We start from the raw sequence: 22,202 nt of genomic DNA on the forward strand, positions 1-22,202 counted from the left end.
CATATTTTCTCCGCTTTTTGATGACTGTCTTCACTGTGTACCATGGTATATCCAATGCTGTGTAAATGTTTTTGTACCCCTCTCCTTACTGATACCTTTCAACAATGAGATCCCCTTGATGCTTTGTAAGCTCTCTGCGAACCATGGCTTTTAGTGTAGCAGGCAACTGAGTAAAAGTCAGGAAAATCGTACAAGGGCAGTTGAACTTTACTTGAGGTTAATCAGAGTCTCTTCAAATGAAGGCAGGTGTGTACCCAAGAAGACTGAATGCTGTAATTAAATCAAAAGGTGCTTCAGCAAAGTACTAGTTTAAGGGTGTGCACACTTATGCAACCAGCTTATTGTACATTTATTTTTTTATATTTTCCCCCAAGAGATTTGTTTGTTGTTGTATGAAGATCAGGAGAGGAAATACTTTTCCTTTCTCAGTCTTTTGTGGTTTCAATGTTTAGGGTGTTTGGTCTTCTTTACATCTGAAATTCTTAAGGCCAATTTTTAAGCGATAAAATATATACATGTGCATATGTGTATATATATATATATATATATATATATATATATATATATATATATATATATATATATACACACACACACACACACACACACACACACACACACACACCATAAAAAAATAAATAAATATACATATACACACCCCAATAGAGATATAAATACATGGATACAAAGAATACAAATATACACAGATAAATGCATTCTTGCCAGCACTACAGTTTGCAAGACTGTCCCTAACATATACAGCTACATAAATGACCAAAAACAGCCAACAGGTCAAAAAAGTAACTAAAAAACCATATGCCAAGACCCTGGAAGAAAACACAATGAAGCTTACGGACAGGACGACTTAGTCAAGCCTTGTAGTTGTTGATTTAACAGTGTAGACCACAAAAATCCACAGGATAAAAACACCAAGGAACAAAGCTTTTCAGCTGTTAAAATAGTTTAATCCAAGCATTCAATTCACAGGAAAGAACACTGAAATCACACTAATGCTCCAAATGCAAGTACGTTTTCTTTTAAAAAAAAAACAGCTGGAAGCGTAAGTGGCTCCTCGACGCTCTGTCCATTTTTATATGGCAGTATGAATCTTGGAGGTCTACTGAGCACATCCAAGTGTCTTTCCCTAACAGAGGGAGTATAGACTGCAGTGTCACCATCCGGAACTTGTCCTTCTTTAAGGATTTGTTTAGTTTGCTGAGGTCCAAGATGGGCCGCCAGTCCCCTGTATGAATCCAAATTCTACCTGGTCTGAGGGGACGGTTTGGGTGACTCTGTTTGCAAGCAACTTTTTCACCTCTACAGTTGCTTGATCCCTGTGATTGGGCAGAGAAAGGGGTATGGAGTAACCTCTGGTGATAATTCTTTGTACCCATTTGTCTTGGGTGATGTTTAGCCAGGCTTCTGGATACAAAGAAATGTGATTCCTGACTGGCTCCACAGAACCACAGCCGGGTGCCACATCAGGAGCGCTGATAGGGAAGACCTTGAAATGAATCAAGGCCTCTCTGGTTTTGCGGGCATCCCCTGCCTCTAGGGCGACATCTACCATTTGCTCCTCCTCCTCTGACTCTGAATTTGGAGTCACCCTGTGCATCCGAGAAAAATCTCTGGGACTTCTTGAACCACATCTTACCACCTCTCTGACCCTTGGGATATGGGCTAGAGGAGATGGTAAAACATACTCTCACGGAAGACAGCGTTTTCCCTTCTTGCTCGGACCTGGTGAGTGGGTCTTTTATCTTAGGGCCAAACAACTAAGAACTGTCAAAGGGGGCATTGGTAAAGGCAGACTTGAACAGCTCCGCAAAATTACACAAGCGCATCTAGGAGTGTCTCCTGAGGGAAACTCCTGAACCCGCTGCCCTGCTCGCTCCATTGGCTGCATAAGAAATCAGCCTCATGGAGGAGTTAACAAAGGAATTTAAGGTGGACAACTGAGCAGACACCTTATCAGGGACTCCTTCAGTAGACGTACCTTGTAGAGCTTCTCCCAACTCCTTATGGAGTTCTCTTTGAAGCCTCGTAAAATGTGTTAGATAGTTCAGTGATTTGAGTGTGAATGCCACTGACGAATAGATACGCTTCCCGTATCTATCCATCATTCGAGACTCCTTGTTCGGCGCATGGACAGATGAAGAAACCTCCGCTAGTTCCTTCTTAGTGGCCACCGGCACCACCATGGCATCTACAGGCACACCCTTGGATAAGAACTCCTTCTCTTTGGGAGCAGACAGAAATTTATTGGGTCTCCTGGGAACTGGCTCCACGGCATCAGGAGTCTCCCACACCTTCCGACAAACAAGGTCTAAAAGTTCATCAAAAGGTGGAGAGACACCCAAGAGGCTGAAGGTTGAGACCCGAAAGCCTTCAGGTACACCGACTTCTCATCAGAAGGAGTAACAGTGGGCTAGCTGCCCCTCTGCTTAAGGATCTCTAAGATGTCTATAAAGGAGACATTATCAGAGGATGACTTGGGGGAACTTTCTGACTCCTCGAGGTCAGTGTCGGAGGTAAGAGACTCATCCTGGGAATCTACATGCTTCCTCTTGCATGTCCTCTTCCAAGGGGGCTCCTCAGAAGGATATTCTGGGAGGTCTCGGAAGACTGGAGGCCACCATCCGGGGGTTCCTGAGGCTGCGGGTCTCTGCTGTCGAGAGAGAAGGTAAGTGCTGAGACGGAGGTCTGTGCCCGAGAGAGAAGAGTGTCGGTACCCTTGATTGGAGCTGATGAACGGGACAGCCCACTCCTCATTATCTAGAAGGCAGACCTCTCTGGCTCCCAAGACCTCCTCGGCTCCGAGGAGACAGAGGAAGTTATCGGCTCCGAGATGCATGTAGGATCCGAGCTCACCCTAACCGACGCACCGAGAGGGAGACTCGGAACAGAAGAGGTTCGGGTCCAAGTGTCCCTGTCGGGGTCGACCGGTGAACTTAGGCTCCTAGACACCACGTATGGCATTGAAGGTGTCAGAGCAGAACTCGGCTCCGAGATAGCCTCAAGGGGGGGCTGGAACCAAAGGGTCCACAACCAGTGGTACCAAACACTCTGGCACCAAAAGCCTGGCACAGCTTGGAGGAGGAACCACAACAGGGGAAATGGACTCAGGTGGCTCCAGGACCGACTGGGATGGAGCCAATAGCATTTTTGGCAAGGCAGATGACTTCAGGAGTCTATGCACTATTCTCTCCACGTCTTCCTCTGATAGGCTCCTGGAAGATCTGGAAGACAGTGTGGGTGATCTGGACCTCTGCAAGATTGGGGACCTTAAGGTTGGGGAGACCGGCAAGGGATCTTTGGACTGGCTCCGATGTAACCTCTCAGTAGTCAGCACCGAAATGCATGGGGCCGAAACTGAAGTCTCAGTATCAACAACCTCGATCAGCTCCGAGGCCAGTGGAGCTGAGGAGATAGAAGTCTTATCCGGCTTAGGAAGTTTAGGAGGTGGTTCTGAAGCACCGGACAGCACCAGGGAATGCCTCTTGGTAGACTTCATCTTTTCTTTTTTGGAGGAATGTGATTCTGAGGAAGAAGAAGAACTGGCCAAATCTTCCTTGAAGGAAGACTTGAAGAGACCTTTCAAAATTAGCTTGTTCTTCCGCTCCTGGAGAACTCTGGAGCTGAAGGAATGGCAAAACAAACAGGTTTCCTGCAAATGAATGGCTCCGAGGCAATAAACACAATTACTATGGCCATCCGTAATTGACATTTTCTGGGAGCACTTTACAGATTTTTAAAAACCCAAAGGTTAATGGTCTTTTGCCTCTTTGGACATGATAACTGGAGAAGCAGAAACACACAAGCACAACGAGGACTAGGTCCTCAAACTTAAATGGGCCTAGCCCTGGGGAGAGAGAAAGGAAGGAAAACATGTCCTCTAACAAACAGACCTAGGTAGAAAGTATAAGACTAGAGGGTCATAAAACTATCAACTAGACTGCACACACACAAATTTGAAAAATCTAAATGTCCAAACTGTCTCAAATATAAATTTATGCTCAAAACACTAAGCCGTAGAAACAAAAGGGTCAGAACTATCAAAAAACCCTGCACGCAAGCTGAATCACTAAATATTCAAGTAAATAACTACTTAAATTCCAAACTCTCTAATACTAAGAAACACTGCACACAAAATATAGCAAAATAAACACAAAAGCGCATGTTAACCTGAAACACTAAATATCTAAGTAAATAACTGTCTAAATTCCAAACTCTCTAATAATAAGAAACACTGCACACAAAAATTAGCAAAACATTGCACACAAAAATTAGCAAAATAAGTGCAAACGCACATGTTAATTAGAAAGGAATGGCACACAGGATACCAAATGAGAACAACAAAGGTCAACGGCCAACTAGTTCTCAACAACTAAGTAATTTAAAGTGAAGAAAAAACACTTCAAGTCTGAAACTACTCTAACACTACTAAACTCTATCTAGAGCCATATAAATCACTAAAGTTAAACTGTAATATAGTAATAATAGAAAAAGTCTTAAACTTACCCATGGCCAAGCAAGAAACACATCTGAACTCATAGACGTAGCAAATGAGATCTGGGGATTGTACTGGTGCACTATGGGATACCTACCTAGCCACAAGCCAGCTAGAAGACTTTGAACTTTGTAACAGGCCCCGGCTCCGATCCCATCTGTAAGAATGAAGGCAAGATAGGACTACAGATCATCTATAGTTTCTACAACATAATACCAAAGGTTCAAAGACCAATAGAATTTTGACTAAGGCAAAATATGCAACATTAACAAAACCTGCTGGAGAGACAGGTTTGTTTCCCAGAGGCTGCCCCCATCTCTGGAATTGACTTATACACGTCAAACAGAGTATGTCGCTGACCCTTACTAATTACACACGCATAAGTTTAACCAACTGCCAAGCTATTAAAATAAGCTAAGGAAGCTGAATAATGGTTTTGCTAAATATGTTTGATAACTATTCAGAAGAAAAAAATAAATAAAATTATAAAATGACTCTAGTCCGTTATACTGATCAGGTATTTATAGTGAAAAATGAGAAGGTATAAAATAGGAAGTTATGTACTTACTATAACTTGGCATCTGTGTTATCCAGTTTCATTTTTCCTCACTGATGGGTCTTATGATCCAATATTGGATCCAATTTTGCCACATCACAAGACTTAGAGTCTTGAGCTCTGCCCTCTCCCACAATGCCTCACATCTCTTCTAGCTCCTTAGATCGAGTTTGCTGATCTATAGACAGTTATCTACAAAAGATATATAGATAGGAAAATGACATTACCATAATCTGCAGCTCAACCCAGGAACCTATGGGATCCTAAATTCCACTAGATAGCTCTCAACAAGTTAGGATGGGGATGAATGGGTGGGAAGCGAGGAAGAATGAAATTGGACAACACAAATAGGTTCATAGGATGATACTAAGTTCTTGGCCCGGGGGCCCTTAAAAGCCCATCTAAGAATTTTGCCCATGTTCCCACAAGGTTACCACCTGTTTCCCCTGTCCAGCAGGGACACAAGTGTGATCCCAGGGGTGTATTTTCTGTTTCCCATCCAGTCATCCAGGTTTCTCTTGTGAGGTAATGAGATGTCAAGTTATGGTAAGTACAGAACTTCTAAATCTGATGTTGTCCACTTCACTCTTCCTCACTGATGGGTCAGAGTCCCCAGCTACGTAAATCTTGGGTGGTCCTCATGGAAAGATATGCCTAAGCACAGCAGAGTCAAAGGATTCTCTGTTCCTGCAGACAATATCCAATTAATATGAAAAAAATGTATGTGAGTTGGACCAAGTTGCCGGTGCACAAATCTCATCAACAGAGGTTCTAGATGAAAAGGCAGACGAGGTGGACATTGACCTAGTAGAATGAGCTTTTGGGGGAACAGGGTAGCTGCATGTCTCTCAAGGAACAAACAGCAGAAATACAATCAGTAATCCATTTTGCCCATGTGATTTTGGACATTGCCTGGCATAGTTGATTAGGTGAAAAGAATATAAATAACTGCTTAGACTTTCTATGTTTCTTTGTCCTGTGTAGGTAGACAAGTAACTATGAACGTCAAGCAAATGGAACATATATTCACCCTTGTTAGAATGACTGGGGAAAAAGACTGGTAGATGAATGGACTGGTTAATATTTGATTCCGTGGTAGCTTTAAGAAAGAATCCTAAATTTATGCCTAAAGAGATCCTATCTTTGGAAAAGGTGATATAAGGTGTTTATGCTTGCGGCTCAAACATTCTTTTGGCTGAAGTAATGGCCATGAGAAAAATGTTTTTTCCAAGAGAGAAACTTCATGTTGCAAGAGTCAGCAGATTCAAAGGATTTCTGGGTAAGGCCTTGAAGTACAATGGTGAGGCCCCAAGGAAGGGAAAGATCATTTACTAGAGGCCTAAGTAGGAAAACCCCTTTCACAAATGCCTTACATAGTTTAGATGTTGAAAAAGAAGATGAAGAAGTAGAATCTTTGCCCATAAAAAAATTCACAATTGCTGCCAGTTATACCCTTATGGTGGAGAAATTGGCACCATCTTGAATAAGTGAACTTAGGAACAGGAGCTGAAAAGGGATCGATATTCTGTTTCAGTGTCCAAATTGAAAATCTCTTCCTCTTGCTATTATAAACCTTTTTTTGTGCAAGGCTTCTGGGAAGCGAGAATAATCTCTTGGACTGGGGAAGTTAGCCTGGACTTTCTTAGAATTATACGGTTAATTATACGGTTAATCACAGGGATCTGAGACTGGGGCGTTGATGTTCTGACAGATGGGAAATCAGAACCTGCCTGGCATCCAGTATCCATGGAGAATTTCTGATGTGAGACTATAAGAAGGAGAACCATACCGGATGATGCCAGAAGGGGGTGATGAAAATCAGAGTACTCTTTAACCTGCTGGCTTTCTGTAGGACTTTTGAAATCAGCGGTATTGGAGGATAAGCATACAAGGGGTCTGGAGGCCAACTGTGGACTATAGGATCCCTCTGTGACTCACTGCTTCTGTAGATCAGAGCGAGGTACTTGCTGCACTTGTTGTTCAGGGGAGGCAAAGAGATCATAGCAAGGATGGCCCCATCAGATGAATATTTGGTTCAATATTGATTGGTTCAGGGACCACTTGTGTAGACTCAGACAGATCTGCTTAGTCTGTCCACCAGTGCATTGGTGTCCTCAGGAACGTGCACTGCAATGAGAAAGAGGCTTACAAAGATTGCCCATTCCCACACTCTCATGGCCTCTCTGCAGAAGGGGTATGAATGGGCTCCCCCCGTTTGTTGATGTACCATACTACTGACATCTCTGTATGAATTGCTATTGCTCCAGAGACAGTCATGAAAGGCTTGTAACATCAGAAGGACTGCCCTCATCTCTAGGAAGCTGATGTGCAAGTTGGTCTCTGTTGTGGACCACATGCCTTAGACCAATCTTCCTTGATAATGCCCCCCCCCCCAACAGGGAAGCATTCATGGTCACTGTGGCTATTGGAAAGAGAAGAGAAAGGGGCCTGCCAGGTATAGGTCATTTGAGAGCATCTATCACTGGAGGTGATGCTTGCAAATTAGGGTTTAGGAACAGATAGTGGTTGGTACAGACTGTACCACTGAACAGCAGAAGTCCATTGTAGTACTCGCATGAAGAACCTTGCCAGTGGTTCTAGGAGTATGGCAGCTGACACAGGTCCCAGGGCTCTCAAAATCAGATGTTTGAGTGGAGTTGGTGTATCCAGCAACACTTGAACTTGCTGTCTCAGGGACAGTACATGCTGTGGGGGCAATGCAGCTACTTGAGTGATCGTGTTCAGTTGCGTTCCTATGAACTCTATGTTCTGTACAGGGAGAAATATGACTTCACTAAGTTTATTGTAATTCCCAGATGACTGAAGACTTGTAGCAGGTACTGTGTGGCTTGAAGAATCTGGTGCCTTGCTGGTGCAGTTAGGAGACAATCGTTCAAGTATGGAAACACCTGGAATCCTTACAGTCAAAGGTGAGCTGCTACCCTGACATGCATTTCGTAAACAGGGACACAGTGGTGAGTCCAAAGGGCAGTGCTCTGAATTTGTAATGACTGGCTCCCAGCCGGAAGTGCAAATGTCTCCAAGGGCACCTGTTTATCTTGATATGATAGCACATGTCCTGGAGATCTACCGAGCACATCCAATTATACTTGCATAGTAGTGGCGATATGGACTGAACTGTAACCATGCAGAACTTCGACTTCTTGATAAACAGGTTCAGATTGTCAGAACTAGGATCAATCACAGGTCCCCTGTCTTTTTTGGCACCAAAAAGCCGCATCCTTGTTCAGTTGGGACCCTTTGGATGACTTTTTTCTAGACGTTTCTGAACCTCTTGAATGGCATTCCCCCTCTACTGGGTGGCACATCAGGGCGACTCCTACTGAGGCTTAGAGGTGTAAGGGAAAAGGGAATATAGTAACCTCTGTTAATTATGCTTAGCACCAATGGTCATTTGTTAAGTTTGTCCAGGCATCTAGGTGCAATGATAATCTGCCCCCGACTACCTCCAGAGTAGGACAGTTGGGCAACGCTTCAGGAGTGCTGATAGGGCTTGTCAGAGAAGGGGTTCTCTGAAGCCTGATTCTGCGGCCCCTCTCTACCTCCAAGGGCAGCATCTGTCATTAAATCCTCTTCTGCGTCTGGAAGAGGTATCCTCTTGGGAAAGTACCTTGACATTTCCAGAACCACAACTTCTTCCCACTCCATTGGTTCCTTGAAAAGGTCCTTTGGTGGAGAAGAAGAAAATTTGATCCCTACAGCAGACAAGGTCTTTCCCTCCTGCTCTCTGTGGGTATGAGTTTCTTTGACCGACGGTCCAAAGACAGAAGAACCACCAAAACGGGCGTTGATGAAGAATCCCTTAAAGGGCCTCAAAGCCTCATCCAGGCACATCTCCTAAGGGATATGCCTGTCCTGGCTGCTCGAGTGGTTCCCTCTGTGCCATTAGAGATTAGCCTCATTGAAGAATTAGATATGGAGGAAAAAGTGGCCAATTGGGAAGATATCTTCTTGAGGTCCTCCTCCAACAAGAACTCTGCCAGAGAGTTAGCAAGTTCTTTAAACAGGTCCCACTGCAGACATGTGAAATGTGCCAGGTAATTCAATGCTCTCAACGTAAAGGTGACCGAGGCATAAATATGCTTCCCGTGCCTCTCCAACGCCCGAGACTCCTTGTTTGGAGGGTGAACAGTGGAGCTCTGTTCTCCTAGCTCCTTCTTGGTGGCTGCTGACACCACAATGGTATCAACAGAAATACCTTTGCTCCAATGTAAGTGGTTAGTAGGTGGGCTGAGGTATGTATCTGCATGCAGGGTCACCCAAGATGTAGACCTGTCCCAAAGGCCTCCAGGAACACTGACTCTTCAGACGGGGGATGGGATGACCATCCATCCTTTTGCTTCAGGATTTCTAAAATATCTGCAAAGGAGATGTCATTGGGTGAAGATCAGGGGTGCCCTTCTCCCTCATCAGGACTCCAAAGGGGAGTCCAAGTGCTTCCTGTTGCACTGTTTTTTCTGAAGAACCTCCCCCGTGGGATGTTCGAAACAGGAATCGGAGGAATGGGGAACCCCCTGCAGGGGAAAGGTCTGAAGGCTCTCCTGGAGGAGCTGACTACAGGCAGGATGAATGAGCCTAAAGCTTAGATCAGAAGGTGACTGGGTAGTATCCAGGAGATGAGGAGACATATCATGAGCTCTTGAGAAAGTCCTCTTTGCCACTGAAAAGCAACAGAATCCAGGGAAACATCTCCCCTCCACCCTTGTAGCCGGAGACACCAAAGGAGAGAAGGTAGAATCCACCCTGCATATGGCACTTCCACACAGCACCGGACCCGAATTGTTGAGGGTAGAAACCCCTAGGGAAAGATACGGAAGCAAAGCCGGAGCAGAGACCAACTCCATGGAGTTGGCACCAACATCTTGGGTCTGGGACCCGCTCTGTTCAGAAAGCATCGAAGCACAGCTGGTCTGGAACACTGATGGAGTTGAGGAAAGATACATCCTTGCCTCCAACGACGGCTCTCTTGGATAAAGCCAGATCTTGGGTTTCCAAAGCTGATGGTCAGATTAGAAGAGGAGAAAGTACTACAGGAGCTGCAGCTCTCATGGATCCAGTATGAAACGGAGATGGCAGAATCCCCAATTGAAACTAAGCTTTCATGAAACTCAGCATCATCTTTGTCCATACCGGAATGGGAAAGCTGAGAAAATCTAGAGAAGGCTGAGGAAAAAGTGGACTTTGCAGAGGAATGATTGGTCAAAGCAGTCGGAGCTAGATATAGTGACTTGCTCCGAATTGGTGTACGGCTTTGAGACCTCTGATCCGAAGGTTTTGGATCCAAGGAGGATTTGCTCGGAGACAGGGAACTTCAGATCCTAATGATGTTTGATGGATCAGAAGGGGCGCTCAGACCGGAAGTCTTAAGATCTGATAAGGTTTGGATCTGAGGAACTGGCACAGTAGGTCCTGGTTCTGTTGGATCCAAGGAATCTCTTGGATCTGATGAAGAATGGATATCGACTGGATCCAAAGCAGTCAGATCAGACAACTTTTGTCTCTTTTCCGGGAGAGAAGACACAGTCCCTGAGGATGCTGATATGGTACACTTTCTTTAACTCATTAAAGGTCGTAGGTTTCATGGGGGTTTGAGCCCCAGAAGCTGGTAGAAGACCTCTCAAAAATCAGCTTCAGCCTGATAGGGTGTGGGGATTAAAGGCCGCACAAATATCACAGCTAACTGCCCAGGCCCGAGACAGTAGACACACCTCTAGTGGGCATCCACATTCGGAATCCTGTGTCTACTAGAGGTGCATCTTCTGAACCCTGTTGGTTTCTCAGGGTTAACACACACACACACACACACACACACACACACACACACGCACCACACACGCACAGACACGCACCACACACGCACAGACACACGCACCACACACGCACAGACACACACACCACACACACAGACACACACACCACACACAGACACACAGACACACACACACACACACACACACACACACACACACACACACACACACACACACACACACACACACACACACACACACACACACACACACAAAGATATCAGGAACGTTTTTTTTTTTTTAACGCTAGAGAAAGGGGGAAAAGGAGAAAGAATGACCATTAGAGTAATAGAGTGAGTGTGGAGGGTCGAAACCTAACTATGTAGGAGAGGAGGTTTAGATAAGATAGGAAAGAAAATACAGAAGTTTAGTAAAGTTCAATAAAATTGAATAAAGATTGACAAAAAAAGAAGACTCATTTATCTGTGCTCGAGGCAATGGAATCACTGTGCTGGATGGCGGCAAATAACACCTGAGGAGTTAGAGGAGATATGAGGCATCATGGGAGAGAGAGGAGCTACAGGCTCAGATCATAAGTCTTGTGAAGTGGCCGAATCAGATCAGATATCGGATCCTAAGATCTATCATCAGTGAGGAAAGAATGAAATGGACAACATCAGATCTATAATCACTTCTCACAAATTACAAAAGTCTCAACATGTTTTCCCACTCTAAATCTCTCACAGCTGTTTTGGAGAGCCAAATGAAATTAAAGCTTTACACTTTTTTGAATCTACTTTTGGCACCCGAGAGTGGCAGCACTAGGGACAAGTGACCTCTAACTGCTTCTTATTTTTCAGCTGTGGAAGTCGCCCAAAAGTAAAAAGTAAATTGCTGTGCCAAGCTAGTGAGAAAATACAAAAATATCAACTGAAAGTGATGAGAAATGAGACAGACACTACTTACAGATTTTTTTCTATTACGCTCCAGATCTTTTAATTCTTCCTCAGTTTTTAAGATCAGTTTCCTGAGTTCTTCAAGATTAGTGCAAACAAGCTAAAAAAAAAAAAGGGTGAGAATGAAATTAAATGACATTAAGTACTGATACATACTATTTGCACTTTTAGATGTCAGCTTACATTTCCATAATTAGTCTTTTTATTTTACAGGATATGAGTCTGTATATATGTATGCATGTATATGTATAATTGTGTATATGTATATATATATATATATATATATATATATATATATATATATATATATATATACATGTATGTATGTATGTGTATATATATATATATATATATATGTATGTATAAATATATATATATATATATATATAAAGAGAAAGACACACACAAACACCCACATACAAACACTATATGTACCTGCACTAAGAGCCATGAACAAGCACCTGACTTGTATCTTATTAATTCTGCATCTACTAAAGCAGCAAGGAACAGCATATATCTTACTGATGTATTTCCTTGCTCTCATCTTACATGTATTGAAAAAATAGTACGGTCCTTTATTTAACGCAACATAAAATTATTTACACATTTAAAAAAATGTACGTATTTACAGGCACACACACACACACGCATATATATATATATATATATATATATATATATATATATATATATATATACACATATATATATATAAACACATTTCTATTTTGGTATTCATCATTTTTCTTACAACATCCTCATTATTATTCTTGCATAACTGACTCCCACTTCTTACAGAACCATAACCTGATTTTTCGCAATGCGTCTGCCAAAATCCATTTCTCATTAAGCAAAATTTTAGTCTGTCATTCCAAATACATATTACAAAAAAAATTACGCTGCTCACATATTCTTTTATTCTTACAATATCTATACATAATTACATTCATATCTACATTGTCATTAACATTCTCTAAAAAAATTCTGAATACAAATGTCTCCACAGTTTCACCACTCTTTACATTAAAAAAAATGTACCTTCGTCTCTTCTTTTCATATGACATATTTGCCTTTACTTGCAGCTTAATTTATTACTAGTCTCCACAGGAAATCCTGACATTCTACTATCTTGGTATAACACTTTTTCCTTGCTTTAATCACTTATTTTGGTAAATTTTCCACAGATTTACATGTTATAATATTGTTTCATTACAATTTTATACCACATCCTTTTATCTTTCTCTGCATCATCAATTATTTTTTATATTAGCATTTTTCTTGATAATTTTCAATTTCTTCATTTAGATATCCCTTTTCTCATTTTCTTGTTATCTCACAGAATTTTCAGTGCTTAAACATTTTTACTTTTAAATTCTCATTCCCTTCCTTGAACCACTTCAATTACGCTATACAAGTTTAATGAAGCAGTACAAACAAATTAATTAAGTAATTCCAACACCCCTTTAATTCACTCATATACAAAATACCTCTTTTTACTGGGTTTAATCTTGAACCGCTTATGAAAGAAAACATCAGTTGTACAATTTCATTTTCATATTTTTCTGGGATCATATAAACTTTTGACATATATGCCATATTCCCATTAATACAGAATTCACCAAATAAATCTTTTCCTGAATGCTACTCTATATGTCCGCCAAGTAATAATTTATATCAAACCATCCTATTGCACCATAACTGCATAATTTCCCCAAATTTTATTCCTAATTAAGAAATTTCATAGGTAGGTACTAGGCTATCTGCCAGAGGGCATTTATAAGCCTAGCCAGAGCGTGTCGGCTTTCGCAGCCCCATTGATTAATTAACTGATGCTCTGTCAAGCAGAGCCAATGAAGTGATCCCGGGGTTTATTTTCTGTTACCCATCCACTCGTCAAGGTTTCTCTTGAAGAGCATTAGTGAGGGGCTCTGCCTGATGTAATTTGGAATTTTGTTCCAAAGCATAGAGAGTCTCTGTGACAGGAATCTATCCCTCCAGCATGTTCTATTTATTGTTGTGGCGAGGTTTAGCTCACTAGATCGTGTGGCTCGCAGTGACTTGGATTTCTTTAGGTGGAGCATGTCCAACAATTCTGAGTTGGACATGGCTTTGTAAGTCACGCAGAGATCACCTCTGAGTAAGCGATATGCCACTGAGTACAGCCAGAGATTTTTTTAGTCGGGCTACATAGGACATATGTTTGAGACCACTAATCCTCTTGGTGAGGTACTTTTGTGGTCTTTCCAGCTGTTGGAAGTGTCTTGTGAGGTACGAATTGTACTCTATGATGGGTCTAATGAGTGACAAGTAGAGGAGCACTATAACCTCTATTTCTAGATGCAAACCCTTTAGTAATTAGATGGGCCACATAGAAGGATTTCCTAACTACTTTGGCAATATGATTGTCAAAGGAGAGATTATTGTCTACCTGGGTCCCCAGATCTCTTATTACCTATTTTGCATTAAGGGGGCTGCCACCTATGTGGTAATTTGTGGGTGTTTTATTTTTCCGAAATGGGATGACTATGCATTTTTTGGCATTTAGATTGAGGCCATGACTTTGACACCAGGTGTCCGTCTCAGTAAGTCCCTTTTGGAGGATGTCCTTGTAAGCCGGAGAGTCAGTTATGGCTCCCAGTTTGCAGTCATTGGCTAGTTTGGTTAGCCATAGTCCTCCTGTGTTTGCCTGTACTTCTGAGAAGTATATACCGAACAGTAGGGGTCCCAGGACAGAGTCGTGTGGGACACCACTTGTGACTGGTTTAGAGTCGGACCTGGAGCAAGCTATTCTTACCGTGTGAGTTCTGTAAGCCAGTTGGCAACCCATCTCATGACGTAGGGGTTTATGTTCAGGCTGGTGAGTTTTTCTGTAATACCCGAGTGGGGAATGGTGTCGAAAGCCTTGGCGAGGTCAAGGTAGGCTGTGTGAACCACCTTTCCCTCGTCTATGGCCTTGGTGACTGTCCTGAAGAGGTCAACCAGGTTTAGTAGGCATGATCTGCCCTTATCAAAGCCAAACTGGGTCGGGTCAAGTGTTTGGAGGTTCCCAATGTCTTTGTTAATGAGTTCCATGATGATGCGCTCCATAGCCTTGCAGACCAGACTAGTCAGGCTTATGGGGCGATAGTTAACACGGTCAGTTGTGGCCTCTTCTTTGTGGAGAGGAATAACCGTTGCTGTGCGCCATTCTATGGGCACGTAGCCTGTGCAGAGGCTGAGGATAAACAGCGTGTTTAGGTGGGGGGGTTAGTTCGTTCTGTAGTTCGTGCAAGACGCAGACTGGGACACCATCTGGTCCCACTGATGCTGTGTTTCTGGCTTTTGAAAGGGCTGTTTTTACCTGTGCGTCTGTTATTTTTGGGACACTATACTTTTCCGGTAATGTTGTGGGCCCTTTTGAAGGTGAGAGGGGGGGGTGAAGTTTGCACTGAATCTATCTGCCAGAATGTTGGCAATATCAGTGGGTTCAGTATATTTTGTGCTATTTTGCACTAGTTCAGTGCATATCTGCGAGTTGCCACTTAGATTCTTAACATAGTTAAAGAAGGCTTTGTGGTTATCTTTTGAATCCTTGGCTATTTTTCTTTCGAAGTAAGCCTTGGATGATTTCATGAGGGATCTCAGTTTCTTACTGATACTGATCAGGGATGTCTTTCCTTCTTGGGATTTGCTTTTTTTCTGAACTAGTTTCCTCCTTCTATTGTATAGCTTGTTTATCGCAGGGGTCCACCAAACTGGTTTCTTTCTCTTAGATGAGTGAGTCTTGGTTTTGCTAGGGATGGCACGATCCATGCATCCTTGTAGGTGCTCACAGAGTGCATTTGTAAAGGTTTCTGCATCTTGGGCAGCATTATCCTTTAGCGTGGGGGCTGTGAAACTTACCACCTCTGTCTTAAGTAAGGTGAAGTTTGCTGTAGAAAAGTTTTTTACTGTGGTTTCCTTAGTTGGGGGTGGTGGTAGGGTGTGGACATCCAGAGTGATTAGTTTATGGTCTGATCTAACCAGTGACGGGTTGACCTCCAGTGCGGAACACCTGTCGCCCATGTTGGTAATGACCAGGGTCCAACATGTTTTCACCTTTGGTAGGGGAGTTTACCAGCTGATCCAGAGCATTTGAGTTGATGAATTCCAGGAAGTGCTGGGCCTGGGAATTTGTACTCGAGTAGTTTTCCCAGTGAATGGTAGGGTAATTGAAATCGCTCAATATCAGGGTGTTTGGTAGGACCTTCATGTTTTCCAGTGTCTCCAGAAAGGTGGAGTGGTGGTCCTGGGTCATGGAGGGTGATCTGTATCAGGCCACAATTTGCATTGCAGATTTGCCCGATGTTAGTTGCACATGGATGAGCTCAGAGGTATAATGCTGCGCCACTAACCTGGAGGTGTAGGTATCCTTGATGAATATGGATACACCCCCTCCTTTTGTGTTTCAGTCAGTGTTCTGTGGCCAAAACGTGTGGTATGAGTTGTAGCCCGGTAGTGCTGGGTTGCTCTCTGGAGCCTTGAACCAGGTTTCAGTTACTGCACAGATGTCGATGTTCTCCATACTGAGGAGTGCTTTGAGTGCATGCATTTTGAGATTTAAACTCCTGGTGTTGAGTAGCATAACCCTCAGTTTTTTGTTAATTGTGCTGTTTACGGAGGTGGGTTTGACTTTTGAGCCTTGCTTAAAAAAGGCACTATGGGGGCAGCAAGAGCCTTGGCCAGTATTCGAAAGCCTAGGGGTGACAGGTGCAAGCAGTCTCTTGCGAAGACACGCGGCTTGTCGAGCATGTCGTCCCAGGCTGACCCCTTGGAATGACACCAGAAGCTTAGCCAATTGTTGAAATTGATCATTTTTTCTTTATACTGAGGTATCATTCTTGGTGAAGGCAGGATGCTACACAGAGTCAGGGTCATACCAGCCTAGGCTACATGATCAGAGAGCTCTTCTATGTCTCTTTTCATGTAGTTCAGGGAGGTACGTCTCAGGTCATTCACACCAACATGAACAATGACAGAGTCATATTTGTACTTGTTCTGGAGTGACCTGAGTGCTTGTGTTATGTTGCGGATTCTGTCTCCCGACAGGCAGCTAACAGTAACCTTCTGTTTGTCCGGCCTAGTGAGTGAGACATCAGTGTGCCTGACAATACAGTCGCCTATTACTAGTGTGTTAGATATGTTATTTCGCCTAAAGGGTGATTGTGCGACACACTGATTTTGTGTTTTATGTGTTGTCTGGTTTGTGACGGGAAGTGCATGTTGTTTGGATGTCTGCTTTGGAGGTCTCTGACGCTTTTGCAGGTTTTTATTTAGAGCCTCCGAGTATGATTTTGTGTATTTATGTGTATTTTTTGCCAGTGCTGTTTTAGTAGGTCTGTGTGCGGCTGGAGTTGTGGTGCAAGTGTTAACCTCCTCCTCTATTCACTGAAAAACACACCTTACCCCACTCCTCCACCCAATTTTCTCCACATCACCCAAGCCTTAACTTTTATTTTTATTCAAGGTCATTCTCATTTCTTTTAAACACCCATTCAGACAAACCAACACTTCCCTCATTCATATTCCTCATCCATCAGTTTTTAGCAACTACAACTATATCACCCATGTATGTCAAAACTACTGGAATCCCCACACCTCCTTTTCATCGGATACTTAGAATCTTTCATTTTATAAACCACTTCACTCACATTCATTACCAGTGCAAACAATATTCCACTCAAGGGACATCCTTGTTTTATACCACACTCCATGCATATTTCTTTACTCAGCCACCCATTTACTAACACTCTCACTCTATCATTTTGCTATGCTAACATACACACTCTCCTAATTCTATTACATACTCTATTCTTCTCCATATAATCCCGCACAGCATCATTTCCTACTGTCGAATAAACAGTACCTGAGTATGAATAAACTAAACAAAGTGAGTTTAAAGTAATTTATAAGTTTATTATACTTCCATGCACATACATGCATTTACACAATCAGCGTTTTCTTCTCATCAAGAAAGACTTCATCAGATGACAAATAATTTCCTGTTTACCATTTATATAGCCTCAACACTTAAAAGAACCAATCATAATGTGGAAGATTGCAATGAATACATAATGATGTAAGTAAAATTATTATTTCACTCTATTCTACCATATAAATAAAGTATAAAATGTTAAAACCACTTATGTTAAAACTATTGTGTTAAATACATATACAAGTAAAACATAACCTGTTTCAGAGAACATAATTATAACAAAAATTCAAGACGTTACCATTTCATATAAAAGCCATAAAAATCTACTTAATACTGCTTAATCAAAATCAAAATCAATGCTAGACCACCATCTAGTGGACATGATAGGGAATAACTTCTCTGAAACACAATATAAATTGGCAGATCTCATTTTCAGAAGTGGGATTATAGATATATTATCATTTAACACAAACTGAATACCCACAGGGTACAGAACTAGTAAAAAAACAAAAAAAGAACCACGTCCAAAGCACAAGGCAGAAGTTTTAATCCAAATACATCCAAATTCACTTGCTAAGTGCTTTCACCATTACAAATGGCGTCATCTGATGAAGCCATTTGTAATGGTGAAAGCGCTTAGCAAGTGACTTTGGATGTATTTGGATTAATATTATCATTTAAACCTGGGGTGCCTGCTGCTTCCAACATGATTTGCCACCATAACTCTCTAAACTCAAATTTCTCTTCCCATAATCCACCCCCCTGGTTTCCCTTTTACTTGTTCCACAACAAAGAAAATGAAATCGGCCTTTTGACATTCTTTAGTGTGCTTGTATAAAGCATGAGTCTCCTTTTATTCAAAATATCATACTTGTGCTCGTAGATCCTTCTCTTTAACTTACGTTCAGTCTTCCCAATATAGAAGTATCTACATTCTACACAAGTTGCAAGATAAGCTATCCCCATGGACTCACAGTTGTAATAGTCAGACCTTACTATCCATCTGTTTCTGCTCTCAATGAAAACCTTGTCCACATTTGCTATATTTCCACATTTGGAGCAGTGCCCACATTTGTAAGTTCCTGTCCTCTTTTTATTATTTACTCAGTTCCTACCATCACTTTGTAAAATACTCTTTAAACTCTGCAAATTTTTATATACAATTTTCAAGGGCTCCTTTGGTTGTTTTTGTGGCTTTTCCCGGTTAGGGGTCGCCACAGGGGAACTCCGGTCCGCTAATGATTGGCAGTAGATTTTTACGTGCCAAGTTGCCAGCCCTGACACACAACTTTCAACGAAGGTACGCCCATTCACGTATGTTTCCACACAGAAGACGCACTAGCTGAGAATTGACCAGGACAACGTCTTACTGTGAGGCGACAACGCTACCGCAGCACCAAAACCACAGTTCAAGGGCTCCTTTGGTAACTTTTCCAAATCAGAGATGGATACAAATCTGTCCCATTCAGACCTGATAATTCTCTTTGTGGGTCCTGCTAAAGTATTGTATTCTGGCACCACAGTTCCTCCATAATCTTGCCCATGACAAGTTAGTATATTGTTTTGTTCATTTCTACATTCTCCTAAAACATGTTTAAATTTATTCTGTCTACCCATATTTATTTCAGCGATAACCCGATTCACTAAGTCGGCGGGTAACCCCTTTCCATAAAGAATCCTTTCAACACTTCACATTCCTTCTGGAAATCTTCTAAGGATGTCATCCGGCTCCCTCGAACATAATGACCCTTTACTATGGTCCTTTTGTAGTGAGGGGGTGGGCATTATTATAGTGTAGGAAGGAGTTACAAAAAGTGGGCTTTCTAAAAATCTTAGACTCAAATTTACCTTTAGATGTGTAAATTTCCAGATCCAGATACTGTAAACATTCATCTGAAAAATTAGATGTAAAATCTAAAAAGGTGGTTGTACTCTTCATATAGCCCATAAATTCAATGAACCTTTCTCTAGTCCCCTTCCACAAAATTACTATGTCATCTAAAAATCTCTTGTAGAGGGTCCAATTAGATGAATATTCAGATCTTAATATATATTTCTCCTCCCAATTCGCTAGTACCAGGTTGGCATAAGTTGGGGTGCAAACTGCCCCCATCGCCACACCTTGAGCCTGTTGGTAGAAATCTCCTTTAAAAAATATAAAATTGTATTTTAAAACTAATTCCAATAACCCTAAACATGCCAGTTTCTCACTGTGACTCAAGTCAGCATCTTCAAAAATTATTTCCTCCACCATATTCATACCTTCATCATAAGGAATACTGGAAAATAAATCTATCACATCAATTGTGATGAATATTAAATGTTCCTGATATAAATCTTGTTTCATTTCCCCTTAAACAGTCCCATGAATCATTTAGGATGGCTTTACTTTTTATCCATAATCTTTTAAGCTTACTGTCCACATATTTTGCTAATGGAAGGGTCTTCGACTCCTCCACCGAGACAATAGGTCTTAGTGGAGGGTCAAAACCATTCTTGTGGGTCTTAGGAATCCCAACTATGGACGGTATCCTTGGCTTGTCTACTTTCAAAAATGTTAATGTTTTTCCATCAATCAAACCTTCCATGCACATATCTTCTAATGTGACATCAATTTTACTGTAAGCAATATTTACCTCATTTTTTGACACACTAACATATTTTACATCGTCCCTTAAAATTTGGTTAATCTTCCCCTCATATATAATATTGTCCATCATTACCACTCCACTCCCTTTATCAGGTATCATGACACGAATATCAGTGTTAGCCTTTAATTCCATTAACACCTTCTCTTTATTAGTCAGGTTCGCCCTATATCTAACTTTATTAAATACGCTTCATATTTCTTTTTCAACTGCTTTCTCGAAGTTCTTTAACTGGGGGTGCATAGGTGGATTATAAATACTCTTTCGTCTCAATCCCGTGTCTGCTTGTAAAATATTGGAGGGGAGAATCAACACCAAATTCATCTTTCTGGTAAACAATTTTATATCCATTAGTGTTTTCGTGAGGTCTCCTTTTTTTGGGGGGAAAGAATTTTAAATCCTTAGACAGTAAACTTAAGTGTTCCCTAACAAGTTTCACCTTACTAAAGTTGTATATACAAAAACCTTCCAATGTATATTTGCAATCTTCTACACTAATTTCACAAGTATTAACATGGGTATGGGGTATACAATCTAGTATTAGTATCTCCCCCTTCTTCCCCCCGCCACAGTGAAAATTCTGTTGTTGTTGGTACCCCATTTTTTTCATCAACCTCTCTGACCTATGTAAGGGTGGGTATTCACCAAACTCTTCCAAATCACCCACCTCTTTATTGATATTGTCATTTTCCCTTTCATGATACCCCCATTGCTGTTTAAAGGTTGCTCATCAGGGTAACCAACTTCTTTCTGCCTATAACGTTTTGGTTTAGGGTAACAAGTGTTACTTTTGTATTCTTTAGAATCATGTTCAAACTTTTTTAACTTTCTTTCAACCATTTGTTCACATTTTTTTGTCAATTTGTAATCTAACATTAAATACTTTTCTTTTTCCTACATTATGATAAACATCAAGTCATCTTTAATACACTGATCCAATTCCATTATTTCTTTTTGTATTTCATCTTTTATTCTGTTATTCTCTTTAATAATAGTTTTCAAAATTTCAAGGCCACAATTATTAAAAGCATGGGAAAACGCTACCTATCTGTACATTGTTTGGATATTTCCAAACACGTAGTCCTTTAGGGACTATTTCATTAGCAATACCTTTTCTTAAATACCCATTTTCAATGTTCTAAATTTCAACATAAGCCTAGACATTCTACTCAATTTAATATTGAAAGAATCAGCAGTACCAGGCTTCAAAGTCAAATTATCTTTAAATTTAAATGAGTATTTGACCTGCAACTAGTCTTTAGTTTCTTTAAAGTCATTTCTAGGAATGCTACTTGCCATTGCTGCTGCCTCAGATTACTGACGTTGTCCAGGTGTAATCTGCAATGTTCCTCCATTTACCATGGTTTATTCTGTATTTCCACCCCTTAAAACCGAAGGGGTTTGTTGAAAGTCAAAGGAACTTTCATTTTCTCCATTCCAACCTCCTATTTCAGCTTTTCTGCAGCCCGAAACACCATCACCATTATTCCCGAGTTTTCTCGGCTGAATACCAGTTCCTCCTCCCTGGGGACATTGATTTTGAACTGCCAGACACAACAAAACCATGGATTGGCTCAACGGGGTCAGCAAGTCAATCAATTCAGATAGTTGGCCTATCAGCTTTCACATCTGGCCCACCTTGTCCTGCCCAACTCTGTACTCGGACAGGTTAACGTTTTCCATACCTCCTCTACCACAAATGAACAAATAAAGCAAATAAAAACGAGAAAGGTACTCGAAAACGACCAATAATCCAATAAATAGTACCTTGGTATGGATAAACAAAACAGAGTGAGTTTAAAGTATTA

At 41.5% G+C, this 22,202-nt stretch overlaps 1 protein-coding gene across 1 annotated transcript in view; it reads right to left on the reverse strand.

Annotated features, from left to right (window-relative positions):
• KIAA2026 (KIAA2026 ortholog) overlaps positions 1 to 22,202 on the reverse strand; it is a 961,657-nt gene that overhangs the window by 379,532 nt on the left and 559,923 nt on the right. Inside the window, exon 6 of the mRNA XM_044067194.1 lies at positions 11,804 to 11,893. Within this exon, the coding sequence (XP_043923129.1) occupies positions 11,804 to 11,893 (90 nt within the window). The remainder of the gene's footprint in view (positions 1 to 11,803; positions 11,894 to 22,202) is intronic.

This window comes from Protopterus annectens, chromosome 3.part1, assembly GCF_019279795.1.
Source record: "Protopterus annectens isolate FY-2018-M chromosome 3.part1, PAN1.0, whole genome shotgun sequence".
Taxonomy (NCBI): domain Eukaryota; kingdom Metazoa; phylum Chordata; order Ceratodontiformes; family Protopteridae; genus Protopterus; species Protopterus annectens.